The sequence below is a fragment of the Netta rufina genome (assembly GCF_964035555.1).
Source record: "Netta rufina genome assembly, chromosome: 9".
Taxonomy (NCBI): domain Eukaryota; kingdom Metazoa; phylum Chordata; class Aves; order Anseriformes; family Anatidae; genus Netta; species Netta rufina.
Window position 1 is genome coordinate 16726114 of NC_140132.1, and position 23520 is coordinate 16749633.

The 23520-nt window shown below is 43.8% G+C and overlaps 1 protein-coding gene across 13 annotated transcripts in view; it reads left to right on the plus strand.

Moving 5' to 3' along the window:
- Nucleotides 1-427: 427 nt before the first annotated feature.
- The window catches only part of LRCH3 (leucine rich repeats and calponin homology domain containing 3), a 64207-nt gene continuing 41114 nt past the window's right edge, over nt 428-23520 (plus strand). For all 13 annotated transcript variants that reach the window (XM_084292288.1, XM_084292286.1, XM_084292282.1 and 10 more), the window contains exon 1: nt 428-712. In XM_084292288.1, coding sequence (XP_084148414.1) covers nt 457-712 — 256 coding nt within the window. In that variant the 5' untranslated portion in view covers nt 428-456. The remainder of the gene's footprint in view (nt 713-23520) is intronic.

Here is a 23520-nt window from a genome sequence, read left to right on the forward strand (position 1 = left end):
CGATATCACAATCGGACAGGTGATATCACGATGTAACAGGGGTTTGCACTGCTGACGGGAGCTCTGCACCCTCGCCTCACAGGATCAGCGCCAACACCCTGATAAACCTCTGCGGCCGCGGTTTTGAGTTAAGTGTGCTTGGCAGAGGGATGAGTATAAGCCGTGGAAGGGGTTCAGGATGAACATAGTGCCCGTGTGTCTATGTGACGAGGCGCTGGGCACGGTAACTGCCCCGACCCCTGCCTTTGTTCAGGGCGGTGTCAGGGCGGGCCCCGCCATGGCCCTCACAGGCAGGGAGGGGGATGAAGGAGGAGGGGGGGGGAGCTTGGCGCATGCGCACTCCCCTCCCTCTCTGTCATGGCCGGCGCATGGGTCCCGTCCGCCCGGCCGGGGGGCGCCCCGCGCATGCGCAGCGCGGCACGAAGCCGGAGCGGCGGCAGCGGCGGCGGTGGGGAAATGGCGGCCGCGGGGCTGGCGGCGCCGGAGGGCGGCTCGGCGGGGATGCCGCTGGGCACCGCGGTGGCGACGGCGGCGGCGGCGGTGGCGGTGTGTCCTTCTCCTCCGGCGGGCCCCGGCTCGTGGAGCCGTTCCTTGGACCGAGCTCTGGAAGAAGCGGCGGCCAGCGGCACGCTCAGCTTGAGCGGCAGGAAGCTCCGCGACTACCCGCGGGCCAGCGCTGCCAACCACGACCTCAGCGACACCACACGGGCCGGTGAGGGACCGGGGCGGGCACCGGCACCGGGACGGGGCAGCCCCTGACACAGCCCTGCCCGGGGATCTGAAGGGCTTGAGGCTCGGCTCTCAACCTGGGAGCTGCCTCAGGGGGTGCCCGGAGGGGTGGGGACCCCCCCACGCTCTCCCCGTTTAATTTTCTCCCCTCAGGAGCACTCAGAGAGGGGCTTCCCCGCTCCCCGTCTCTGTCCTGAGGCGATGCTGGGCGTGCTGCTCCTCTCGGGCTGCTGCTCCCTCCCCGCCCTGCCTCTGCCCCTCTGCAGAGCTCCTGGGCTGCTCCGCTGGGCCTCGCCTCCGTGTCCCCAGCGGGGAGGGGTTCCCCTGCTCAGAAACTGAGTTTTAAAAAGAGTTTTAGGGGGTTTGTCGCAGCGCCTGCTGCTCGCCTCTGGGGTTTTAGCAGGGCAGGAGCTCGTTCGGAGGTGTGTGTGTGTCTGTGAGCATCGCTGAGTATCTCTGTGTGTGCATACACACCCCCAGCATCCTTCCCTATCAACATTTTGCTCTGTTGACAGAGGAAAAACCACTTTGCAAGCTGGCTGGTGTGTATAAGCTGCAGGCAGGTGTTTCTCGTGCTCTTACACTGCTGTTATTATCGCTTCTGACAGCCATGAGCAAGGTGTGAAAGGCGCTCTGAGCGGAATCGTGTCCTCTTCCCCTTCTTTCTGCATGGAGAAAAAACATTAAGGCTTTAAAAATTATTTTGCAAGGTAGAGTGTTCAATAAGCCTGTGTTTTCTCCTCTGCTCCCTAAATATGTTCCCAGGAGACTAAAAATGTATATTTATCCTGTGAGCACCTCAATTGTAAGGAAGAACGCGTGTAAACACCTGTGGCATATGTTAACATGGCTCCTTATTAATTGGAGAGATAAAAAACAAGGAGGGTTTGTATAGGATGTAGTAGTTTTCTTAATGCATTATATACAGAAAACTTAGCTTACGTTTATTTTAACTGTCTGGTTGTGTAACTGAGGTTGCAGTGGTTTTGGGAGGCATCAGCAGGCTGTTTGGTTTCAGCTTAGTTTACTTACGCAGTCATCTAGATTTTGTCATGCTTTGTGTTTATAACTTTGTCAGTTGCGTTGCCCTGCTTTTGTTTGAAGATACTAGCTTAAAAATAAACTCCCAACATGGCTTTTTGGAAATTACCATCTGTATTAGTGAGTGTCTTGATGCCCTGCCAGTGAAGTATTTCAAAATGGAGCCTTCTTTAAAATTGCCCAACTTGGTGCTCTGTCACAGAATGTCCTATTCGTGCAAAAATCTCTCACTAATATGAAAAAAATCCGAGACAAATGTGGTTTGTCTGGCTTAAACGCATCTGTAAGCTGAAAGTGCTCCTTGTTAGGGTGTAATTTTTGTGTTTGAAGGATTTTGCACAAGTGCAGTAGCACAGTGAACGCGTAGTGGGCTAATCTGTGGGTAAATGCGACGTAAGCATTTATGGGAGATTTGGGCTTTTTGTTTATAACGCTATTCATTTACTGTACTCTTAAACAATTTGTGGGAATTCTGGTTTCCACCGAGGTTCCCATCTATTGTGATGCCCATTCGCATTGTAGTTGTTCAAGAAGCATTAAATTCTAATAAGCGGTAGTGCATACCATACACTGCTGTGTGTTTATCATCACAATGAACCTTAGAAAAAGCCAGGGCTGTTCTGAACTTGTACGAAGCAAAGCTTATAGAGTGAAGGGGGGAGCATTCGCTTTTAAAGTCTCAGTTCTGAAGGCTGCTGTGAGTAACTCCATCTCGTGCCTTTTTTTAGTGTAACGTGGTGTAAGGCTAGCAGTGGGGAAAAATCCGTGCGAGTGCTTTTGCCCCCAATACTCAGCTACAAATTTAATGCACTTCCTTCTCCGTGTTGATATCTTTCCCGTGAAGCTTCCAATTATATGGTAGCAGCCACAAATCATAATGTGCAAATGTGTATGAAGTGTTATAAACACTTAAAATAGCCTCCTTGTGTGCTGTGCTACAAGGACTCGAAGCACATCAGATGGAGCATGCATGTGTGGAGTTTCCCCAAAACCATTGGAATTACTCCCAAACTGTAAAAGTGAAGATGAAAGAACGTATATGCAAATCTTACTCCATTTTATGTGCCAGAATAGACACTTCTCTAGTGTGAATCACGTTATACTGGTATAGCTCATTCCAATTCTTCTAGTAATAAAAATAATTGCACGTCACTGTTACTGCATCCATCTTAAAGTGGTGGGAGTTAATCACATGCCTCATTAACGTAACTATGCTGCTAGCAAACTGGCAGCTAGCGTAGCCTTAAGCCTTAGCAGAATCAGTGGCCTTACCTGGAAGGTGCTAACGCAAATGAACCACCAGAGCAGGTCAGCAGGAGGAACAAGGAGCTAGAGATCAGGTGCTGGATCAGGTTAGTTGGGTGCTTGGTGCAGATTTTAAGGTTGGTGATGTACAAGGGCAGAATCTCTAAATCAGCTAAAAATATATATATATTTTGAAGTATTAAATGAATGTAAAGAGCACATCTCTTTGGATCTTTCCTGGGTTCAGAGCTGACAGTTCTCCTAACCCTAGTGCTCAAGCTCCAGTAGCTGCTTTTTGCATACTCGTTTCCTAATTCTAGTTATTAACTAGGTAAATAAGCAGTGGTTTCACATTAGTGAAAATTGCAGAAGCATTTACTAGACCAAATTCCAATTTATGTAATCTTCGTTAAGCTTATTTTTCTCCACTTGTACCTGCTTTCAGATAGCTCTGGACTGTGTTGAGATCATTACATCCCCCTCTCACCCCACCCCATTACAGTTGTCTTGCCTGTTTTGTTTCCACTACGGTGTACCTATACAGAGATACCATTTTCAGGTGAGCTGTAGCCCTCTGATAAGACCTAAGTTGCATGTGGCACCCCCTTCTCATCACCTGGCCCCAGTAACATAGTAATTAATATAATATTTCTGTTAAGCATCAGTGGGAAAATTAGGTTCCTCATTAATCGTTTGCCTCAATCACAAAATGTCAGTGGAAATATCAGAGCCCCAGCTGCCTCCAGATGCTGGAGACCCACGGAAAGCATCTGAAACCAAGATCGGTGCCCAAGGTTGTTTTCAGAACCGAGTAGGTAACTTACTAAGGCATTGAAGTAATAACGAGTTCGTGGTTGGTTTGCACTTTGACTGGAATTAAGATCACATAAGGAGCAGGGAAGACCAAGGGGAAGGCAGCCAGCTGGTCTTCGTGCTCATCCTTACAGCCTGGAATTATAGGAAGTGACTCAAGCTTGCAAAACTTATTGATGATGAAGAATGAGCAAACTTCTTCGTCACCAAAGCAAGGATGTGCTTCTCTTTTTCTTTCACGCTCCTTCACTGTTACCTATCTCCGTTTAATTTGGGTTGAATTATAATCCATTTGTTCGTTCCACTCTCCTTTTCAAAAAGGGAATAGGAAAAGGAAGGGCCATAAACCATCCGAGTGAAATAAGAAAGGAAATGTAGTTGCATTTCGCCAGTCCTAATGTAGACTCTGATGTCATTATTTGACAGCTTTCCCAGTGGCCTAAAGCATACATAGAGCAGAGAAATGATTTGTCAAACCCGCCGTGACAGCTGTAATTACCTAAACCACTCAGCCTCCATTTTTAAAGGCGAAAATGGGAATCTGTGGCTTTTTGCAATATAAAAAATGGCTGTTGTATGGAAATTGACTGGTACGATAACTATGTGCTGAGCACTCTATCTTGTTTCTGGAATATATTAATAGAGAACAAGGGCTCTGAAAAGGGGAAAAAAAAAAAGAAAAGGTTATCTGCTGCTGCATTGTGAAAGACTTTGCCAGTAAGGTATCACTGTAGTTTTCTTCTTAGCAGCTCTCCACAGAAACAATGAAGGCTGAGCATATGTCAATGCAACTTCTGTATGCTAAATGCTTGCGTGCTTTTAGATGGATTACAGTGACTACGAGCGTTCTGCAGTACGAGGCCTCATTGGTATTTTTAACTTCTGCCAGAAATTTAGTTGATGAAATGTAAAACAGCGTGAAAAGTACAGCATGGCTCGTATAGCAGCGTCCATAACTCCCAAACATGGATCCTTATAGCCACAACAGCAAAGTCCAAACCATGCTGAAATTAAACAATTGTTTGAATAAAACTCTGGGTTACTGTAGGAATGTAATTTCATTATGGTCTTTAAGATGCCTTGGAGGGGGGGACGGGATGGTTCTCCATTCAAGCAGCGGGGGGTTTGTCACAAGAGCGTACAGTGTTGGCTGCTTATCCCTAAAGTTGCCGCATTAAAACTCAAAACTTAGCATTTCGTTAGGGTAGTTCAGACTCATGCTGAGATGTGTATACCTGCCTCCACCCTTACCAAATCCCAAATGAAAATATGCTCCCCAGAATTTCCAGAAGTAGGGAAAGAGGGAGGAAAGGTGACGCTCTGTCCCCAAACTTAGTGGCTTAGCAAACAAAGGCTCTTTAGTTTTAGACAGTAATCTAGCTTGTTGCATCCAGTTGGGTTTTTCAGCCTTACCTTCAAGCTGTGCCAGTCCCTTTTTAACTTGATTCTTGCTCCTTCTCGTTTCCTTCCTGCTGTTAGAAGGTCTGCACCACGCGTGTGTTCTGTGCATAACTCCTGGCACGTCCTAATCAGGGCTCGTGGCGTTATCTGAGCGAGGTGCTTTGGGAAACTGAGGTCAGTTCTCTCGTTTTTTTGTTACCTTCTAAATATGGGGAGAAGCTGACCGTGGTAGTTTATGGGTTTTGCTGAAGGTTTTGGGTGGGTTTTGATGGAGAGCTGAGGCTCGCAGCAGTGTTCAGAGCCTCTTGGCACGCAGGCAGTCCTTTTGCTTCATGTTTTATAGCAGCTGGGAAAGTGGAGTCTGAGCTTGTATTTTTTAAGCCTTGTTGCAATAAAACTAATACATGGCATTTGGAGTTCCTTTATTTTAGTGAGTTGACCTTAAAAAAAAAAAAAAAAAAAAAAAAAAGGCACTCAGAGTCAGACTTTTACTACCAGCAAACCCTCCTAAGTGGTGCTCAGGATTGCATGTGTTTCTGGTTACTTCTCGAGTAGTCCTCCACCTCCCTGCCTCCTTCACAGTCAGATTTTATTGTAAGGACTCGGTGTTAGTTGGTTTTGGATATAACTGTAGCTACATAAAGAGGAGAACGGAGAGGGACTGATAGGTGAATACATCAGCTCCTCCAATCTCCTGAAGGACAGATTTGAGTTTAGGAAACAGGTGAATGAATGTTTTAGTTTCTCCTGCAGTGTCCTCCAGCCCTCTTCTGTGGCTTACCTGTGTTAAGTGCTCCCTGAAGTCAGGTGGAAGTACGCAGCCTAAAGTCATCCACGCTCTCTGCTGATGCCAAAAGGGGAAGCTCTGCCTTCAGCTCCTGCTGCACAGTCAACACCAGTGCTCCCAGTGCCTTCCAGCAAGCTTGGTTTGTACCTAGCAGGCTGAAAGCTGAGCCAGCAGCTCCTTGGCAGTTGGATCAAGCCCTCGGACAGCTCGCTGTGCCTTCCCTTGTGGGGGTACCAGCAGACCCAAGGGTGGAAAGACTACATGGGGTGAGGAGAAATAGAGGGCCTGGTTTGGCTGACGTGTAAACTGGTATCAACTCTGAATCACACCTTAATTCGATTTTGAAACCCTTTACCGCTGACCTATTGCAGATTTGCTAAGTATTTTTTGTAAAACAGCGAGCCTTTGAGTCGGTGGGCCTGGGAATTTCTTCGTTTCCAGCATGGCTTACAGAGCTGGGTTGCATTTGGTGAAACTTCGTTGCTGACAGGTTTGGATCTCCTGCTTTCATCTGGCTAAACACATCGTTCTCTGCAAGTAATTTTAAACGGATGGTTTGCGTTTAGCTGGAGACTGCAGCAGACATCATTAGCTTCTCTAGTGGAAGAACCAGCAGTAAAAAGTTAGCTACAACAAATGCTGCAAATTATACAGCCTGTGTTAAAAACGACATGACGTGGTTGAGAAGGCTGCAACTCAAGGGTTTATGCTCCATTCAAGGGTTCTTCTGCCTTTAATAATTAATCAGGCTTGGAGCTCATGGTTTCCGAGGTTGGCCAAGCAGCCCAGATGAATAGCAGTTGTGTATTTAGCTGAAGTCACAGGCTGAGCAGTGTGCTTTTTTCTTTTATCTGCTGATAGCCCCCTCCCAACAGTGAAGGGGGGAAAAACCCATTCATGTTAGAAGTGTCTTGGAGGTTAGACTGTTCGGTGTATTAAAGGAGTTCAAGTATTTCTTTAGTTCTCTGGATTATACATATTTAAAGAGGACTCTGATCTTTTTTTTATAGGATTGTTTTGCATAAACTAGCACTTTATATATATGCAAGAAGAGGGCCTTATTTTTCACTTTGAAGTCCCCCAAAGTGTTCCTATAGTCCTATATTTCAGCATCACTTATGATTGCACACTACAAACCACTGCTGTTAATGACAGAGCACAGAAGTCTCTGTAGAGGAGAGCCTTTGTTCTTACCCGGCTGGTCATGTTATTGATTTGAAAGTTAAAATATTTGCAGTCCTGGTCTTCTCTGAATGCAGCCGAAGCACTCCAAAATGAGGACATGCCTAAAAAATCCCACTTTCCATGCAGCCCAGGTGTTGACTCCGTGGTTTTTAACCATGCTCTACTCTGCACAGAGGCCAGTGGGATCAGTGAGCATCTATTGTTTTGTTGTTTTTTTTTTTTCCCTCCTATTGTGCAACCAACCATGTGAATTTCATTCTCTTTATTCTGCATACTGTTGAAATGTAGCTGTGAATCCCGGACTGTGTTACTGTTGCCTTGGGCTTTGGTTAGTGCTCCCCACTGTTGAAAAGGCTTCAAACACCATTTTCCATGGGATCTCTGAAATGAAGCAAGGTCGTGGTACTGCATTTTACAGATATAAATCTTGGAATTACACAGAGCCTGAAAGCATTCCCTGATTTGGGGTACTAAGTTCAAAGCACTTCATGCCTGGAGGTTTTAGGCAACCCAGACATTGCAGGTTTTTTTATATATACTTTTAAAAACGCAGTTCTTAACTTCCAATACCTTGGTGACTCCTCAGTAGTACTGGAAATCAAACCCAACATCTAGAACAATGGAAACGTGCGATTGAAGACCTTGGAAAAATACATTAGAAGATTTGCTTAGTGCTATGAAGGAAATACGTGGCAGTGACAGGATGCAATCCATTTTCCCAAAGCAGCCTTCCTCCACTTTGGGGTAAGCCTTCCCTTTTTCTTCCTGTAGTTCTCTGCTTTGTTCCTGATGGCTTTTCAACAACAGGCTCTTGCAGAAGGCCTTTGCTATGATCAGCCCTCGCTCTTCAGTACGTTTATCTTGTCTGAAGAGATCTGCTCAAACAGAAAAATCTCGAAGAGGAACGAAAAGTGGCATGTGGTTATAATCAAAGACCTGTGGGCAGTAGCAATGCACAGGAAGTGAGAAATTAGTTCCGTGGGCATCTTTGATTACGGACTGTTCCGTCTGCTTGAGTTTCCAGTCTTACCTAAGAGTTCAACTTAGTTATTTTTTTTAAATAAAGTCTTGGTGCCTCTTCCAGGTTATGTTTTGGTGCCGAATCCTGGGTAGAGGCTGGATATCTAGATGCAGTCAGACGGAATCACGCTGGCATCCACATGACTCGTGAGCACGCACTGTCCAAACGCCTGTTGCGTCTCTTTCCTGAGCCAGTTGGGCTGCTGCGGGTTGTCCTTCCCTGGGGGCAATTTTGGGCAGTGCTCGGCCTCTGTGCTGTGCTGGTGTTTGGGAGCGGAGGAGGAGGGGCACGTGCAGAGCTTGGGCTCTGCGCCTGGTACCGGAGGGAACAGCTCGGGCAGGGTGGGCTCCTCCGTGCAGTCGTGTCGGGTGTCCCCAGCACCGTGTTGTTGTCTCCGTTTTCTCTTCTGTCCCCCTTTTGGCTCATCTGCTTCAGCCCAGCTCCCACCTCCCAGCTCCATTCTTCTCCAAGCTGTTACTGCAGAAAAAGAGGAATAATCTACATCTTAGCATTTGGTAGAAAATTTCTTTTAAATCCAAGGAGACCATTAATTTTAGGGTGCTGATGAGACAAGTCGTAATTTAAGCCTGCTTAATTCACTCTTACCGTTATTTATGGCTGTGTATATTACCTCTCGGTTCAGTCATAGCCAAAGGCTTCTGTCAGCTGCTGTCGTAGGCGCTGTTCCCCAGGAGTAAAGGAGTCATTGAGCACAATAATAGCCGCACAATTACGTGCTTGTCACTGCGTTGACTCCGAGCTCGGCTATAGAATAAATGTTTTTGTAGAGGGCCACGACTGAATGTGGTTATGGGCCATAAAAGATCTGCTACTTCCTTTTATTCTGCTGGCCTGCCAAGGGGCAGGTGGATTTTTGCTTAGTAGGGGAAAAAATTATCTTTGGGACTCATCTGTGCTAAAGCAGCAGACCGATCCTTTGAGCTATAAATGTGTTGCAAAGTGTTCAAGAATTGCATGTTTTATGGCCCTGTGCTGCTGCTGTGCAAATCGTATCACGTCGTTTAGTGATGTCTCCTGTCAGAAGATTGTTGTAATTGCCATGAAAAGTTATACGGTGCCCGGGAAAGCCTAGAAGCTTTTCATCATCTTTGCAGGTGATTAAATGCTGGCTTTTCATTCTGAGCACGCAGATGGTTGTGATCGCAGTGAATAAATCTGAGAAATAAGTATGAATAAAAAAGTCTGGTACCAACTGCATTTATCCTGGGTCTGAAACTGGGAGGGTCGCAAATCTTGATTACGCTCTTTTTGTTATGTGGTACAAGAATCTCATCCAGTTCATAGAATTACATCTAGACCAAAGTATTAAACTACTAATAAAAGGAATGTTATAAACAGCTTTTCTTGCCAGAAATCTTTATTCCTTATGAAATTCCCTATGAAATGTACTACATGTATTTTCCTGGAGTTTAACTTCTCCTGTGCCGTGGCATTCTGCTCCAATTGCATCTAGGGAAGGGCGTCGTGTTTGCTGCCATCGGTTAATTAATAAGCACGGAGCACTCTGAGGAGGAAGGGCACAAAGCAAATGGCTCTAATCTGCCCGTATCCCTTCAGCGTGATGCAGTTCTTTTCAAGTCTTGACCGTATTGAATATCCAGTAGATGGAAATGCAGGGACTTTTTTTAGAAGCATGCAAAGCGTCCTTTAGGAGCTGTTTGGGCAGGTTCTGGTGGAAGTTGAATGAGGCATTGTCTGCCCTGTTTTGGGGGAGGGATTTCCTTTTTCTAATGAATGACTACAACACATGTCTCTGGAGCTTTCTCAGTAGTAGTAATGAGAAATGTATCAGATACCTGACAATTGCTCAGGACCTTGGGGATTGCGAAGGCAAATAAACACAAAAGCCTGACCAGAATTGTGAGTCCTTCTCTTTGCTCCTGCGTGGCACCGATACGAGGCAGAGAAGCTCTGTCTGTGTGATGGCACGGCTACCTAACCCCTCACACTTAGAGATACACTTCATACATATATGTTTCTCCACTGGGTATGGCTTGGTCTACTTTTAAATCATATTAGAAGAAAATGTGTTCATATATCAAAGAAACAATGTGTCTTATTTTTGGCTGTTCTGTTTCAATTCTGTTTCTGACCTTACAGAAATCCTTCCACCGCCGCTTCTCCAACCTCTTTGCATCTTGCTTTTTCTGTGCTGCTTGTGTGGTACATGCTGCTTCCTCCCTGGGATGCCTGTGTGTGTATCAGAGGAGTTTAGAGAAGAGCTTGTGGCATATCGTTCTCCTTCCCAGGCAGAGCCATGTAATTTTAAAGCTGAAGAACACAATTTGTGCCCCATGAAGAAGGGGGAGTAAAAAAAATAATTGTAAAGTGTCTGTCTTATCTGGGGGACTTGAATTTTATTTCACTTCAAGTTTGATATTGAAAATACATTAAACCACTTTGTTTTATATGCCCTTGCTTCTTTCCATGCCAGTTGATTTGAAACTTACTATGTTGTGTAATTCATCAAACTGCATGTTGTGCAGGGATAGCAGTACAGAGGAGGAACTGGGCGTGTTAACAGGTATAAAGCTGGAGATGCCGTTTTTGATCAGCAAAAAATAAGAGATCTTTAATTCATAGACCAGCATCAACCTACCTCTGACAGGTAGCATCATCAGAGATGAGAGGATTAATGAAGAATCCAATACATTTGTACGTATTACATTGAAAACAAAGCTTTCATCTCTCTCAACACTAGTAGCAGCAGTTGCACAGTTGAACTGTAATAAATTTTATTGCACTCTGGCTGTTCGCAGGCTTGCCTCATGTTACTTTCCACATAACAGCTTTTCCACGTGGCTCTCGCAACTTACAGACGAGTTCTTCCTGCTGCATGGCTGGTTTTAGCTGTTTAAGCGGGTGCCAAGCTTCAGTGGCAAACTTTCATTTGCCATATTTCTAATCAGCGTATGGCATCTCGTCTTGTGATCTCTGCCATTCATGCTAGCAACAAAAGTACAGTGCTCTATGTTTTTTTTATGTAGTATAACTTGTCACAGTTAAAACAGCTGCTGCTGCTTTGGCTGTGGCTGCAGTCTCAGAGATGAAGGTCTTGTTTGTGAAGAATGGTAAATGTTATCAGGTGAAACAGGCTATAAACTCAATTTTATTTTCAAATGTATTTTATGGTGGCACTTTCCACAAGTTCCTCTTTACTTCATAGCAGTCTGAAGAGTTTTATTTTACTTCGCTTAGAAGTGCAGATGTATTTCTGAGTTTCTGGTGATCTCAGGATGCTTTGTCATCGTGTGCTTAAAGTAATGACAAAGTAATGAGATCAGTGTTGCTTTCAGGGCAAGAGCAATACTGCTGCTTCAGTACCATCGCTGTTGTTAAAGCCTCAGCATCATTTTTCAGTTTGTATAAACTTCAAATATTTTTGCTTGACTAATATTTTCCTACCCACACTGCTTTCTTGTTGCATATCGTTTCCATATTTATAATGAAGCTAAATTAATAATTGAATGTGCTGGTTTTATGATGTATTTTCCTTTTTTTAAAATTGCTCAGCGGGGCCAATTAATGTGTGTATAACTGTCCCCCTGCATAATTCATTGGCTTTTTCTGGGGAAGATAAGTGGGTTAAATTTATGGTAAATGTATGGTTTTAACAACACTTGTAATTTCTAATAGGAAAAAAAATAGATGGGTTTAGAGGTTTGCACATGGATTGTGTGTCTTAGAATCTAGCAATAGGCCTAGCTCTATATTCAAAGCTTTTATGTGCCATTTGCCTTAAAATTAATTTTAAGTAGATTTCCTTGGTTAGATAATTCCTTTTGGACCTAAAGAAATTTTAACTGGGCTGGGGGACGGGGAGAGATGAGTTATTTGCTTTGCACTTCCCCTCGCTGCTAACTCAGTGAAGCACTTGTGTAAAATGAAACCTGGCTCTGCTGGAAGCCAGTCAAGTATTTCTCGAGCGGTGGCAGCAGGCAGGGTGTCCTGTTGCTGAGGAGCAGGAGGAGGCTTTGGGTGTCCTTATGCTCGTGTCCACGTGCTACAGAAACTGCTTCGTGCGTGCTAGCTTGGAGATTTTCCATTTGTGTTTTTGTTGGGTTTGCATTTTTGCTTGTTTTCGAGTTAACGCTGCTTTGTTTGCAAGGTTTTGTGCATAGTTAGAGCTCTAAAAATAAGAGGTGGTAAAATATTAATGATGAAGAGGGGTGCTGGTCATCTCTGGAAGTGGGATTCTCATCGTGCAGTGCAGGCAGTCGCCAGGCAGCTTTTATTCTGGGGCTCAGTGTTTGTCAAGGATTTTCCTATCAGGCAAGCAGCTTTCATTTTCCTGGTCCTTATGCTCCCTGCAGCTCATCCTGAGCCAGCATAGCTGGGATTGCCTAGGCACAAAGCCGTCCGTGGTGCTCCTCAGGAGCTGCAAGGATGGTGCCACAGCTTCCACACAGACCAGCCCAAAGCTTTCGAAGTGACTACTGCACTTTGAGCCGAATTTGCATCAATGACTCACAGGAGAAACGTTGACTCTTCAGCCAGGGTTGGTTTTGAAAAAATACATTTTCAACTGCAGTCAGATCCCTTTGGGTTTTGTTTGTTGCCCTGGGTTTCATAACGTTTAATTTTTTTTGTGAAAGGTTACACGCAAGCCAGTTCAAAATATTAATTTGAGAAGGTACCATTCATTCTGAGCGCCTTGCTACTGTTTCTTAGCCAGCTTAGCTTTTACCATAATGAAGATGGATGAAATTGCGACCACCACTTCTGTAGGCCTTGATCCTTGCTAATGTCTGCGTGATGTGTTTTTGACTGAAGGTGACTTTTATGGTTTCCAGATTCAAAATTTATTTTATATTACGAACATATGTTTTGGCAATTGCTGTCATTTATCTCCTCATCTGGCTGGTCTCTGTTTGATGCGGGATACTTTCCGTACATATCCCATACCATTTTTTTATTTCTTGACACTGAAATGGCTTGTACTGTACAGATGCCTTGGTCAGGCTCCATCTCCTTTTCTAGGATTCTGGCTATAATTGTCCTATTGAAAACTGCAGCGCTGCTTGTGTAAAGTGTAACAGGCTTTTTTTGTTAGCAGTGATGTCAGCATGAGAGATGGCCTCAAGGAGTCATTAAGAGAACATAGGACTTTTGACTGCTAGGACTTTATTGACTTTTCAATAAAATACCATCCTGCTGAAGACAGATCAGTGTCTGCAGTGGCATGAGACGTATTCGGTGACCTTACTGCACGGTCTGATGAAGCTGTAGCTAAATGCCAGAAGTACGGAGGCACTCAATTAAGAACTTTGCAGAAAGGCGTTAATAACAGGCATAAAAATTTATAGAAACGTTTGCCTTTCTCTGAAAATAATTGGCCTTTTATTGTGAAATTACTTTTTTTTTTTTTTTTTTAAAGACCTCTGAATTTTCAGTTCAGGTTTGAGCTGGTTTGTTTCTAATTCTCCATGAAAGACATTCCAAGCTGCTCTTTTAGCTAAAACTTCTTTGCACTGTCCGTCTATTACTGACTTTATTATATCATTTGACTTAAATTGTCTGCGAGGGGAGAAAAGGAAATGTAGTCAGGTAATGTATTTTTAACTTCTTGGTGAAAAATACAGAGGGGAATATGCAAAGCTAGTGTGATACTGGGTTAAGTTGCAGCTGCTGCTAATATCCCTGTCCTGTTAGCTGAAATGGTTACATGTGAGCATTCTTGTAGATGGAGACCAATATGTACAATATTAAGATGAATTGAAATCATTGCTAGCATTTAGTAAGATAAACAGATGAACGGTGGAAATACAGAGTCTTTGTTGGTTGCATTTTACATTTCCAGCCCTTCTGACTGCCTTATTCTTGTCTTTATGGCATGCCAGGTCTCCCTCCCCGAGTTCCCGTTCGGTTGCCAAGCTGTTGGAACCGCTGAATGTGTGATGTATCTCACTGATACAGATGAAAGCCACAGCAGAGCATTAAGCAAAGTGACAGTAACATACGATCTTCTCGCTGGGAGAACTCTCCATAGCTATGAGCAGATTGCTCGGGGTGGTTTCACAGAGCAGTAAGTGCACTTGGGGTACCTGAGCTGGTTACGGGACCACCAGGTCAGACAGCAAACCTCTGGTGAAGAGGCACTCTGCTGCCTGCCAGGGGGTTTCTAGGCTGGGTCAGAGCTGCCTAGGAGGTCTTGGTACTCTTCTGTCAGCAGTGTCATTACTGAGCATTGTACGTCATCTGCATTGTTTTGTATTAACCTGTGGTTTTGCTTTACCCACTTTATCTGCCCCTTCCCCACATCCCCCCATTTTGACTTGTCAGTGGATTTGATGCTGTGGTATCTGGCATAATATCTAGAGCCTAATCATGAAGTGTGGGAGCTAATATTCATCATACATTTATCTTCTGTGGGGAGTTGTGTGTGTAATGTAATTTCTTGGCAAGAGTCTTTTCTATTTTACGTAACGTCTTGCGTGTGCAGTACCTTGTGTACATACCGTAAGTTATAGGCTTTCGCTGTAAAAAAAGCAAAAGTGAGAAATGGAACTGAAGGAGATGATGTACGTGAAAACCTAGAAGTGCTTACTGGCAGGCCTCAGACTATGAGAAAAATGTTTCTTTAAACTTACAGAAGTAAGGAAATGAAACGTCGCCAAGTGGAACTCGCAGCCTCCTCTCTGCTAACAAGCAGACGTCTCCCCCTTACAGCACAGCTTAGCCACCTGTTCGGGAGGTGGCAGCCTGGCATCTGTCCTGTAATGAAGCACACTTCTGAATGCAGCCTACTGTGACAGAAGGACAGCAACACATTTTCTCATTAAAAGTAAGATTAAAAATACGTATTACTAAGTGGCGTGACATTCTGACTCCAGCCTACAAGCAAATGTCTTCAGCTGAGGTTTAATGAAGCTGGCGTGTAGTTTCAAGAGGCACAGTCACAGCAGGTTGAAGAAGTTGTGGCCCTTTGCCACGTTCGTTCCTGTTTTTGCACAGCGGTTCAGTGCTTCTCTGCTCCGTGCTGGAAACCAGATATTGCTACGAACGAGTCACTGCCAGGTTGGTTCTGCCCTGTGAAAATAAGAAGTGGTATGCAGGTCTTGAGCTGTCACTTGTCCTGGTGTGCTAACAGGAAAAGGAAAGAACTGTGAAAGAAAATGAGAAATTGCTTCCTGACAGGGGAAGAGAGCCCATGGAAGGGAGGTATGTCTGTCCTAAATAGTATGGGAAAAGGGCAGCTCAGGCCTATGGGAAGCAAAAATAGTGAAAAGCACTGAAATGTTTGGTGGAATGTTGTGCATGTACTCATACTCATTCTGAAGCATAATAGTTTTTCCACAGTTCAGAGAATGAGAACCCAGAAAAGCAGATCTCTTAAATTAAATGCTAGGAAGAAATGCAGAAGAGCTAAATTTCACCCTGTGTTTGCTGGGATTGAGGGACTGAATCTATTTATCTGAAACAGGTAATGATTCTAAGTGGAGGTGGTGCAGCAAACAGCCTGCAACATGAGCTTAGTCTCCTTTCTAGTGAGGACATTTTGCTTCTGTTTTAGCAAAGATGGCTGCTTAATGATGAAAGAAAACAGAATGTTTAAGTAATGAGGGCTCTGATCCGATTCCAAGTAGTCTGTTTAGATAATCCCGATTACGGATACCTTTTTTTTTTTTTTTCAAAGTCGCCTTCTTTCTTCCCATCTTCTAAGCATTTTCACAGAGGCAGGGCTTCTACTTGTTTGTCAGTGTGCGGATAAGAGCTGGTGATTTCACAGGAGTGCTAGAGAATAAAGTTCGTAGGGGTCCTCCCCATGTTAGCTTCAGGCAAAAGTTGCAAGCAGAGTTTTAACAACTTAAAAACCAGGATGAGCTAACTTGACTGTTTTCTGGTGTGGATGGGGAAATGCTCACCCAAGCATTGCAGAATCAGTAGCTTACTGCAAGGGGGGGTGTGGTGAGGAGTACCCAACAGCTGGGATCATTTCGTGCCAGTGTAATGGGGTGCCAGAGGGTGCCTCTCCGAGGCTTTCAGGTTTGATTGTGTACTGTTTTGATTATAATAGTGTAAAAATCTGGGCGTACAGGTTTCGTGCCATGATTTGACTTCGTTCTTTGTTTTAGTTTAGCTTAAGTCAACTAGGAATGGCTTTGGGTCAAGCCAAAGTAGCCGCCTTTAAACCGGGTTTATCAATGAAGGGGTGTGTGCTGCCTTACCAGCTTTGTAGGTGTCATCCAAAGGCTGCTTTTCCTGGAGATAAATCCTGTATGCATGTTTTATACAAATAAACACGGGGATGTGCAGTGCAACCAGCCAGCCAGGAACGGAGCTTCCCCAGAGTAAGCAGAGTTGGTGAGCTGGAGACCCTGGTTCATTTCCCCGGCGTTAGATCTCTCGTGACATTGCTTCTCCGACTTTCACTTATTTCAGTTTGTTTGGCTTGATATTTTAGGGTTGTTTGAAAGAGACGCGTGATTATTCTGTTGGCTGGATGCCCACGTTCAGTGAGGAAATGGAATAAAATAGCTGGAAGATAGAAGATATGAGGGGGTGGGGAAGATATATATGAACTTTTTCAGCTGACAGCTCCTTAGGAAAGGGTTGGAATTAATCCTTCTTTTTCAGACATGGATAAACAGTTCTGCTTTGCTTGTGTCGTCTGTGCTGTAGCAGCGCAGCCAGTTGCAGTGTGTGTTCTGTCTGTAGTCTGTCCTCTTGGTTACTGACAGATCATAAGGCCCAGCTGCTGGGTCATCGGACTTCCTCCTGCATGGCTCCCTCCTCAAGTCACTGGTTTCTTCTCCCCACTCACCTGAGAAGTGGTGGCATCTCGTTCCTGAAGTGTCTGCTTCGCTCCACCATGTGCCGTCCTTAACATACTGTGCTGTGTCCACAGGTACATACGTGCAAGGAGCAAAACCTGGGAATAAATCCCTAGTCACAACCCTGACTTTGCTATTCTGAAACGATCCCTGTTTTATTAGGAGTGTGCATGGTAAGGAACCAGGGAAGCACGGTTTTGTGGTTATCATAAAGCAGCTGGGCCAAATCCCAGCGCCTGGCAGAAGTCGTGGTCTCCTTCTTCCCTACACATATAGCCACTCATTCTCCTCTTCTCCCTTGCGTTGATGTAAGAGCTTACACAACAGCACCATGAATCAGATCATGCCTCAGAAGGGCTGAAAACTATTTGTGGCTTTGTGTTTTGTTGTTTTTTTTTTCTTTCTTTCAGGATTCGTTCACAGTAATGAGATCCAACTGGCTGTGTGGCTGTGCAATCAGCAGCGCTGGCGCGAGGGAGGGGATGATGATGAGGCCAGCGAGGAATTGTTCCCTTCCGTGGTCCTGCCGGCTTAGATTGGCTGCCTGCAAAGCCACAATCTACGTTGAAACATAAATAAGGCTTGACATAAGTTTGGTTTGTCTAGGCTACTGATTTGCCTGCGCTAGAGCCAACTAGAGGAAAAGCAACTGAAGTTTGTGGAATATTAGGAGTTCTCAGCTCCTTGAGGGGACTAGAGCCTCTTGCTTTGCCTGTTTGCTAGTAACCACATGAGAACAGCTGTGTAATGGTGTTCTGCAGTTTCCACTTTTTTGTGTTAGTCAAAAATATATATATTTTTTTTTGCAAAAGGAAAGTGAAATTATTTCTCAGAGAAAACAGCATTTTATTCCAGGCTGTTACTCTGATTTGGATGTTTATCCTCCTCTTGCAGTACTCGTGATCTGCTGCAGTGAGAAAATCGTGCTGTCGGGGGGGATGTGCTTTCTTGTCAAAGGATGTACAGCATCTGGTCTGAAGTGCGGGACTGTAAAATACATGTTTGTGTTTAGTCAGTGTTTCTTTTTTTTTTTTTTTATGGTGACACCTGTGAGGTTTTCATTCATCATGTGCAAAAGAAAAAGCTAAACCACAGCAAATATGCGGTAAAATAACACGGAGAGCAAAAATGGAGGGAACATGGGAACAAGTTCCTAGTCTTCTGTTTTCCTCCTTGATCCCAGATTTTTCTCAATTCGGTAGAATATAAATAGAAGCAGAATTAAAGTCCTTACAGATCTTTGTACGTAGATTTTCCTAGTCTGAACGGTGGATGGTGAATACTACAGAGACTAAGCTCAGAGACAGTTCTACTTGATTAATTTCTTGTGCAAGTGATGTGGTTTAGTGGAGAAGAGTTGAAGGGGCAACTTGAAGTTAAAAACTTAGCATAGTTCAAGTAATTGGGGACCACAGTCTGCAAAATTCTGTTGTATGACTCTTAGTAAGATGTTTCTGAGCTAAAAATAAAAAAAGAGGTTTCATTTGGTAACCTCTGTGTTGAAGCAAGAGGTGAATGCTTCGGCCAAAATCGCTACATGCAAGGATTTGTAAGAATTCTTCAGGGGAAGTGAGGGGTTTTCTTGTTTTGTTTCAAATAGTTGGCAAGAAACTTGATTTATTTTGTAAAAAAATCATGAAAACAAAGCATATCCAGAGGAAATACCATATGAGAAGCTTTGATCCACACATCTGAAACTTGACAATGGTTTGGCAATGATGTGGAGTCCTTTTTACAAAGGGCAGCGTTAAGCAGCGTTGGGTAGAAGCGTTCTTGCAAACCTTGTCTTTACAACCTTTGTGTGCAGCACACGAGGCAGGAAATCTAGAGGGCTGATTCCAGTGCAGAGCGCAGTCTTTTGGTTCGTTCTGTGTGCTACATGGTGTGGTCTCGAGGTGGTGAAACAGACTTCGGTGGTGAGCACCTCTGTGTTCGAGGCACAGCACCGCCGAGCTGACGTTTGGAACAAACCACTGACTTTTGCCTCGCTTTCTGTATCTGCAGAAATGATAGCCTGTTCGTCTTGTAAAAAGCAACAGGCTTGGCTGGTTCTTGGCTCCAAAATGGTAGACCCTGGAAATGGTTAAAAGAGTTGAACGCTGCTGGTATTCCTGCTAAGGCAGGATGTGATCGTACGCACCAAGAGTGGGTCTGTTGAGAATTGAAATGCGAGAAGTGTATCAAGGTCAAATTGCGTGTCTTAGTCTAACTTGCCTAACCTCATGAAATACTGGAAATTGAAACTGGGAATATAGGGCTAGAAAAATCATGTAGGTTAAAGGGAAAAAGGAAAAGAAGGAACAGTTTCAGCTCAGGCCAGTAAATGCCACCCTCTTTCTCCTTGACTTAATAGGTTTCTGAGAGGTGTATCTAAGATGCGTGGGGAAATAGCTGGGAAAAGTTCAGGTCTGACAGGACTAGCAGGTAGAGGGTAAGTCAGGAGATGACATTTCTGAGGTTTGTTTTAAATTAGGGTATGACAAAAGTGGTGGTGTTACATCACAGCAGACAGGAAGAGGTAAAATCACCCGTCCTGTGCCAGGAAATCCTCCGAGTATGAACTGAAGCTGTAAGCATGCCAGAGTTTGCAGTGCTTAAAAAGAAACCTATTCCTATGTAGTGAGACCACCAGTATTAGATTTATAGCACAGGTGTTTTTTATGATTTTTTTTTTTTTAGTTTTCTTGCACAGGAAAAACATGTAATAATAGCAGTAACTCATCTGCTTAGGGCTGTGCTTTCGTTTTATTCATTTTCGTTTAGTAGCTTTATGGGAATGTTTTCCTAAAAATCAGTAGGGCTGCAAGTATTGCTCTTAGGTTTTCATTTCAATTTCTGAAATGTTTGAGAGGTGAAACACACCAAGTCACGAAAACAGTATCAGCATGCATGAATTTATTTGGCTAATGGCATGGATGACAAACTAACGAAATTGGAGTTACGGTTCGTATAACGATGTGCTTCAAATGCATTTGGAACTGTAAGTAATCGTCCTGAGAGAGCTGGCTCTCAATGTCACACTTGAGCTATCAGATGACACCAGGAAGCTCCTCAAAAGGTCTGTTTTGTGACATTATCTGCAAGATGAGGCTTGTAACCTCAGCAGTGAATTCCCAGGGAGCAGGCTGCCTTCAGGAGCAGCGGTTGTAAAGGAGCTGTTCAGGTGAGCTCCTTTCATGTCTGCGAGATCACATCAGCTACTTCGCTGTTTTACAAGAAGCTGATGATAACAGAAGTCGTGTTATCATTGTGAAACCGTGGAGTTTGCTGCCGGTTTTTAAGCTTTGTATGTGAAGAAACCCATCTGCACAGAGATTTTGAACGTGGTTCTTCTTGACCAGCTGGCCTTTGTCATCGTAAAGCAGTTCCTGCTGCCTCTTTCTGTCTGTCGTTACTCTGGCTATCAGCCTCCTGGTCATGGGTTGGTTGACTTAATTATTTATATTAAAATAGATTTTGTCTGTCATCTGCAGGCTAATGCATCTTAGATTCATCTGGCGTGAAAGGAATACCGTGAGAGTGCTTTTTATTTACAACACAGAGAAAGCAGAACGTTTTCTTGCCCTTCGGTGAGGTCTAATCTCAGCTGAGGTCAGTGTACAGCAGCAGGCAGCGATGCTAGGATTGCCAGGATTCAACCACGTCACAGACACCAGTCACATTGCTTCACTGAGCGCCATCACAGCTGATGTCACGACACGTCACGACTGGGAGTCCACGCCTTGCAGCTGCTGTCCTTGTCGCAATCTTTCACATCAGCGTTTTGCCAGCGGGTGTTGCGGTGGTTGCTGACTTTTGGGATGTGTTAGACAGACAAAGATCTTGGTTTTGCTGGTTTACATTTTTAGTTTAAAAGAAATAAAACCTTTATGGAACGCAGGCAAGTCTGCAGTGACAGAATTCTGATTTTTACCAACAAAGTTTTGTATCCCAGGCCAGGCTTAGGGCTGCCTTTCGTTGTCACAGTCGGTTGGAATGAGACGCCGTGCTCCCGCTGCAGCAGGCTGGGCAGGCTGATCATCTCCCCAGGAGCTGGAATTTGCCACCGCCCTGCTGGGTTGAGTGCCAGCAGCAGCTGAGCTGCAGCTCCCTCCCGGCCCAGCCTGGGCAGCGGGTTCAAGTACCCGGTACCTTGAACTTGGTCTTGGTTCATCGGGGTTTGTCGGAGACACGTTTGTGTTACAGCTGAACTTCAGCAGGGCTCTGTTGGCACGTCTTGTTGGGTATTACTGTCACATTCTTCTTTGAGCAGAAGTTTACATTTGATGCTGAGTGATGCAACTTTAACGTAGCATATTCTTGATTTGCATTTACCCCTGGCTTTGCTGGCCTTCTGAGTGGAATCCCAATTAGGATGGAAAAGGTCAGTGATCTGACTCCGCTCTGAGATTTCGTTTTGTGTTTGTGCTGCTGGCTGTTTTATCTTCCACAAAGAGCTTAGCTCCAAAGAACGTTTCCCCTTTGCCAAAACTCCGCAAGATCGTGCCTTCAAGGAAATGCATCCATTTTTAGCAGGCAAGGAGAACCTTTTTTTTTTTTTTTTTTTTTAAACAGATTCCTTTAAATGGTTACTTTAACCCATTAAAGCCGAACACAATTCATTCCTGGTTCAAATTACAGTAGCTGTATTTCACTCATTTGTTTCTTCATAGTAAAATTCAGCATTTGTACTTCTAAGAGGGAATTAGTGTGCTTGCTCTCTGCATTTTGTGGTATGTCAAGGAAAAAAGGGTTTACGCATATTAAATCAAATATTCTGCATCACACTGATTATTGCTTGCTTGATTTGGCAGTTATCAATTACTTCTTAGTTCACACTACAGTATTTGTAAAAAAAATTAAAATGTAAATAATATCTCACTGCAGCATTGCCATTTTTCTGAGAAATGGAGAGAAATCTTCATAAAAATTTTAGCTTGCACAACAGTTCATACTATTAACACCTTTTTATTTTTTGGTTGTTACTAAAAAATTACTTTATATCTGCAGTGACAGAAGAGTATTTATAACTAAAACAAGTCATAATTGTCAAGATATTTTTGATGAAATGGCTTTTTTTTCGTTTACCTCACTTCCACTTCCTCTTTTTGGAAAAGCACCAGATGCTGCCATGCTGCAGGTATATAGCCTGGCGTGCTTTTTTCTTTAAATATTTACCTCCCAGTTTTGTTCGAGCTGTTCCTTTCATTCAGATACTTTTAGGAAGAAGGTGGGGAAGAGGATGGAGTTGAATTGCTTCGTACAATGACTGCTGTACTCGGCCCTGTTTCTGCTCCCATTGAAGGTCTGGTTTCAGGGGGGGGAGACTTCCAGAGGAAGTGGCCAAAATCAGAAATGTCGCTGAGGCTTAGGATGCGGTCGTGGAAAGCTTAAATTCTTGTTGGAGTCTCCTGCAGGACAGGAGAGAATTGCAAATTACCGAAAGCAGTTCTTCATTTGCAGATTTAGAGCTCTCGCTCTGTTTTGTAATAAATTTGCTTCCTTCTTATTCTTGAAGTGCTCTTGTTTTATTCTACAGCTCAACGTACTTTTATAGTACTTGCCTTTTTTTTTAATGTTCCTGGCAGATCTCCTTAATTCTCCCTTTGAGCACATGAAATCATAGTTACTTTGTGTGAGATGACATTGTCATGACTATCATGTGAGTAAATGCTGCAGCATTATCAACCAAACTTGTAATTGGTTAGACCACTTTTGAATGATTTAAGGGACAGTATTGCTGTCCCAAATTTAGCTCCAGCTTGATCTGCTTTCCATTGAATGAGTCCTAGACCAAAATGCCAAGTTTTAAAAAATCACTGTAGATTGAGAGAAGTCTGGAAAAACTTAGTCGTTGCTGCTAACCGGCTTTGATGTCTCTTTTCTATCACAGTCTGAGCTCATTTGTTGTTTAAAAAAAGTATATTTTCATTTCTTCCTACCTGATCTTATTTTGCAGGGAGTTATTTCTAAAGAAATACTGAATCATAGCTCAGAAAATACAAAGTTTGTGTCTAGTACTGGATGCTGTGAGGGTCTAGGCAACAGAGCAATGTGTAAACATGAGGTTTTAAATATTCTTTGGAAAGATAAAGTGAAACAAAAAGTAATTGAGAGACTTCTCATGTTTGTGGTTAAACCCTTTCCAAAACAGTGAAAACAAACTTTTTCTCTGTGGCTCTTCTGCCAGAAAACATGGTTCATTACTTGGGAAGTCTCGTTCTTTGTTAAAATGAGTAGTATTGAAAACAGGCAGTGCAGCTGTGCGAAGGAGGGAAAAAGCTGCGTGCTGGAGGATGTCAGTATCCTGTGGTACAACTCAGTCCCAGCCCCCAAGATCCCTAAAAAAACAACAAAAAAAGCACCTTAACCCTTAGATGAGGACCGCAGTTGTAAGTAATTATTTAAAATAAATGCTTAAGCATGTGGGCAATGGAGAAACTGAACATTTTTCTACATTACTCGTGCTTGTTTCTGAAATAATTTGCATTCTTTTCCCTTTCTGATATGTGACAAACAATTGT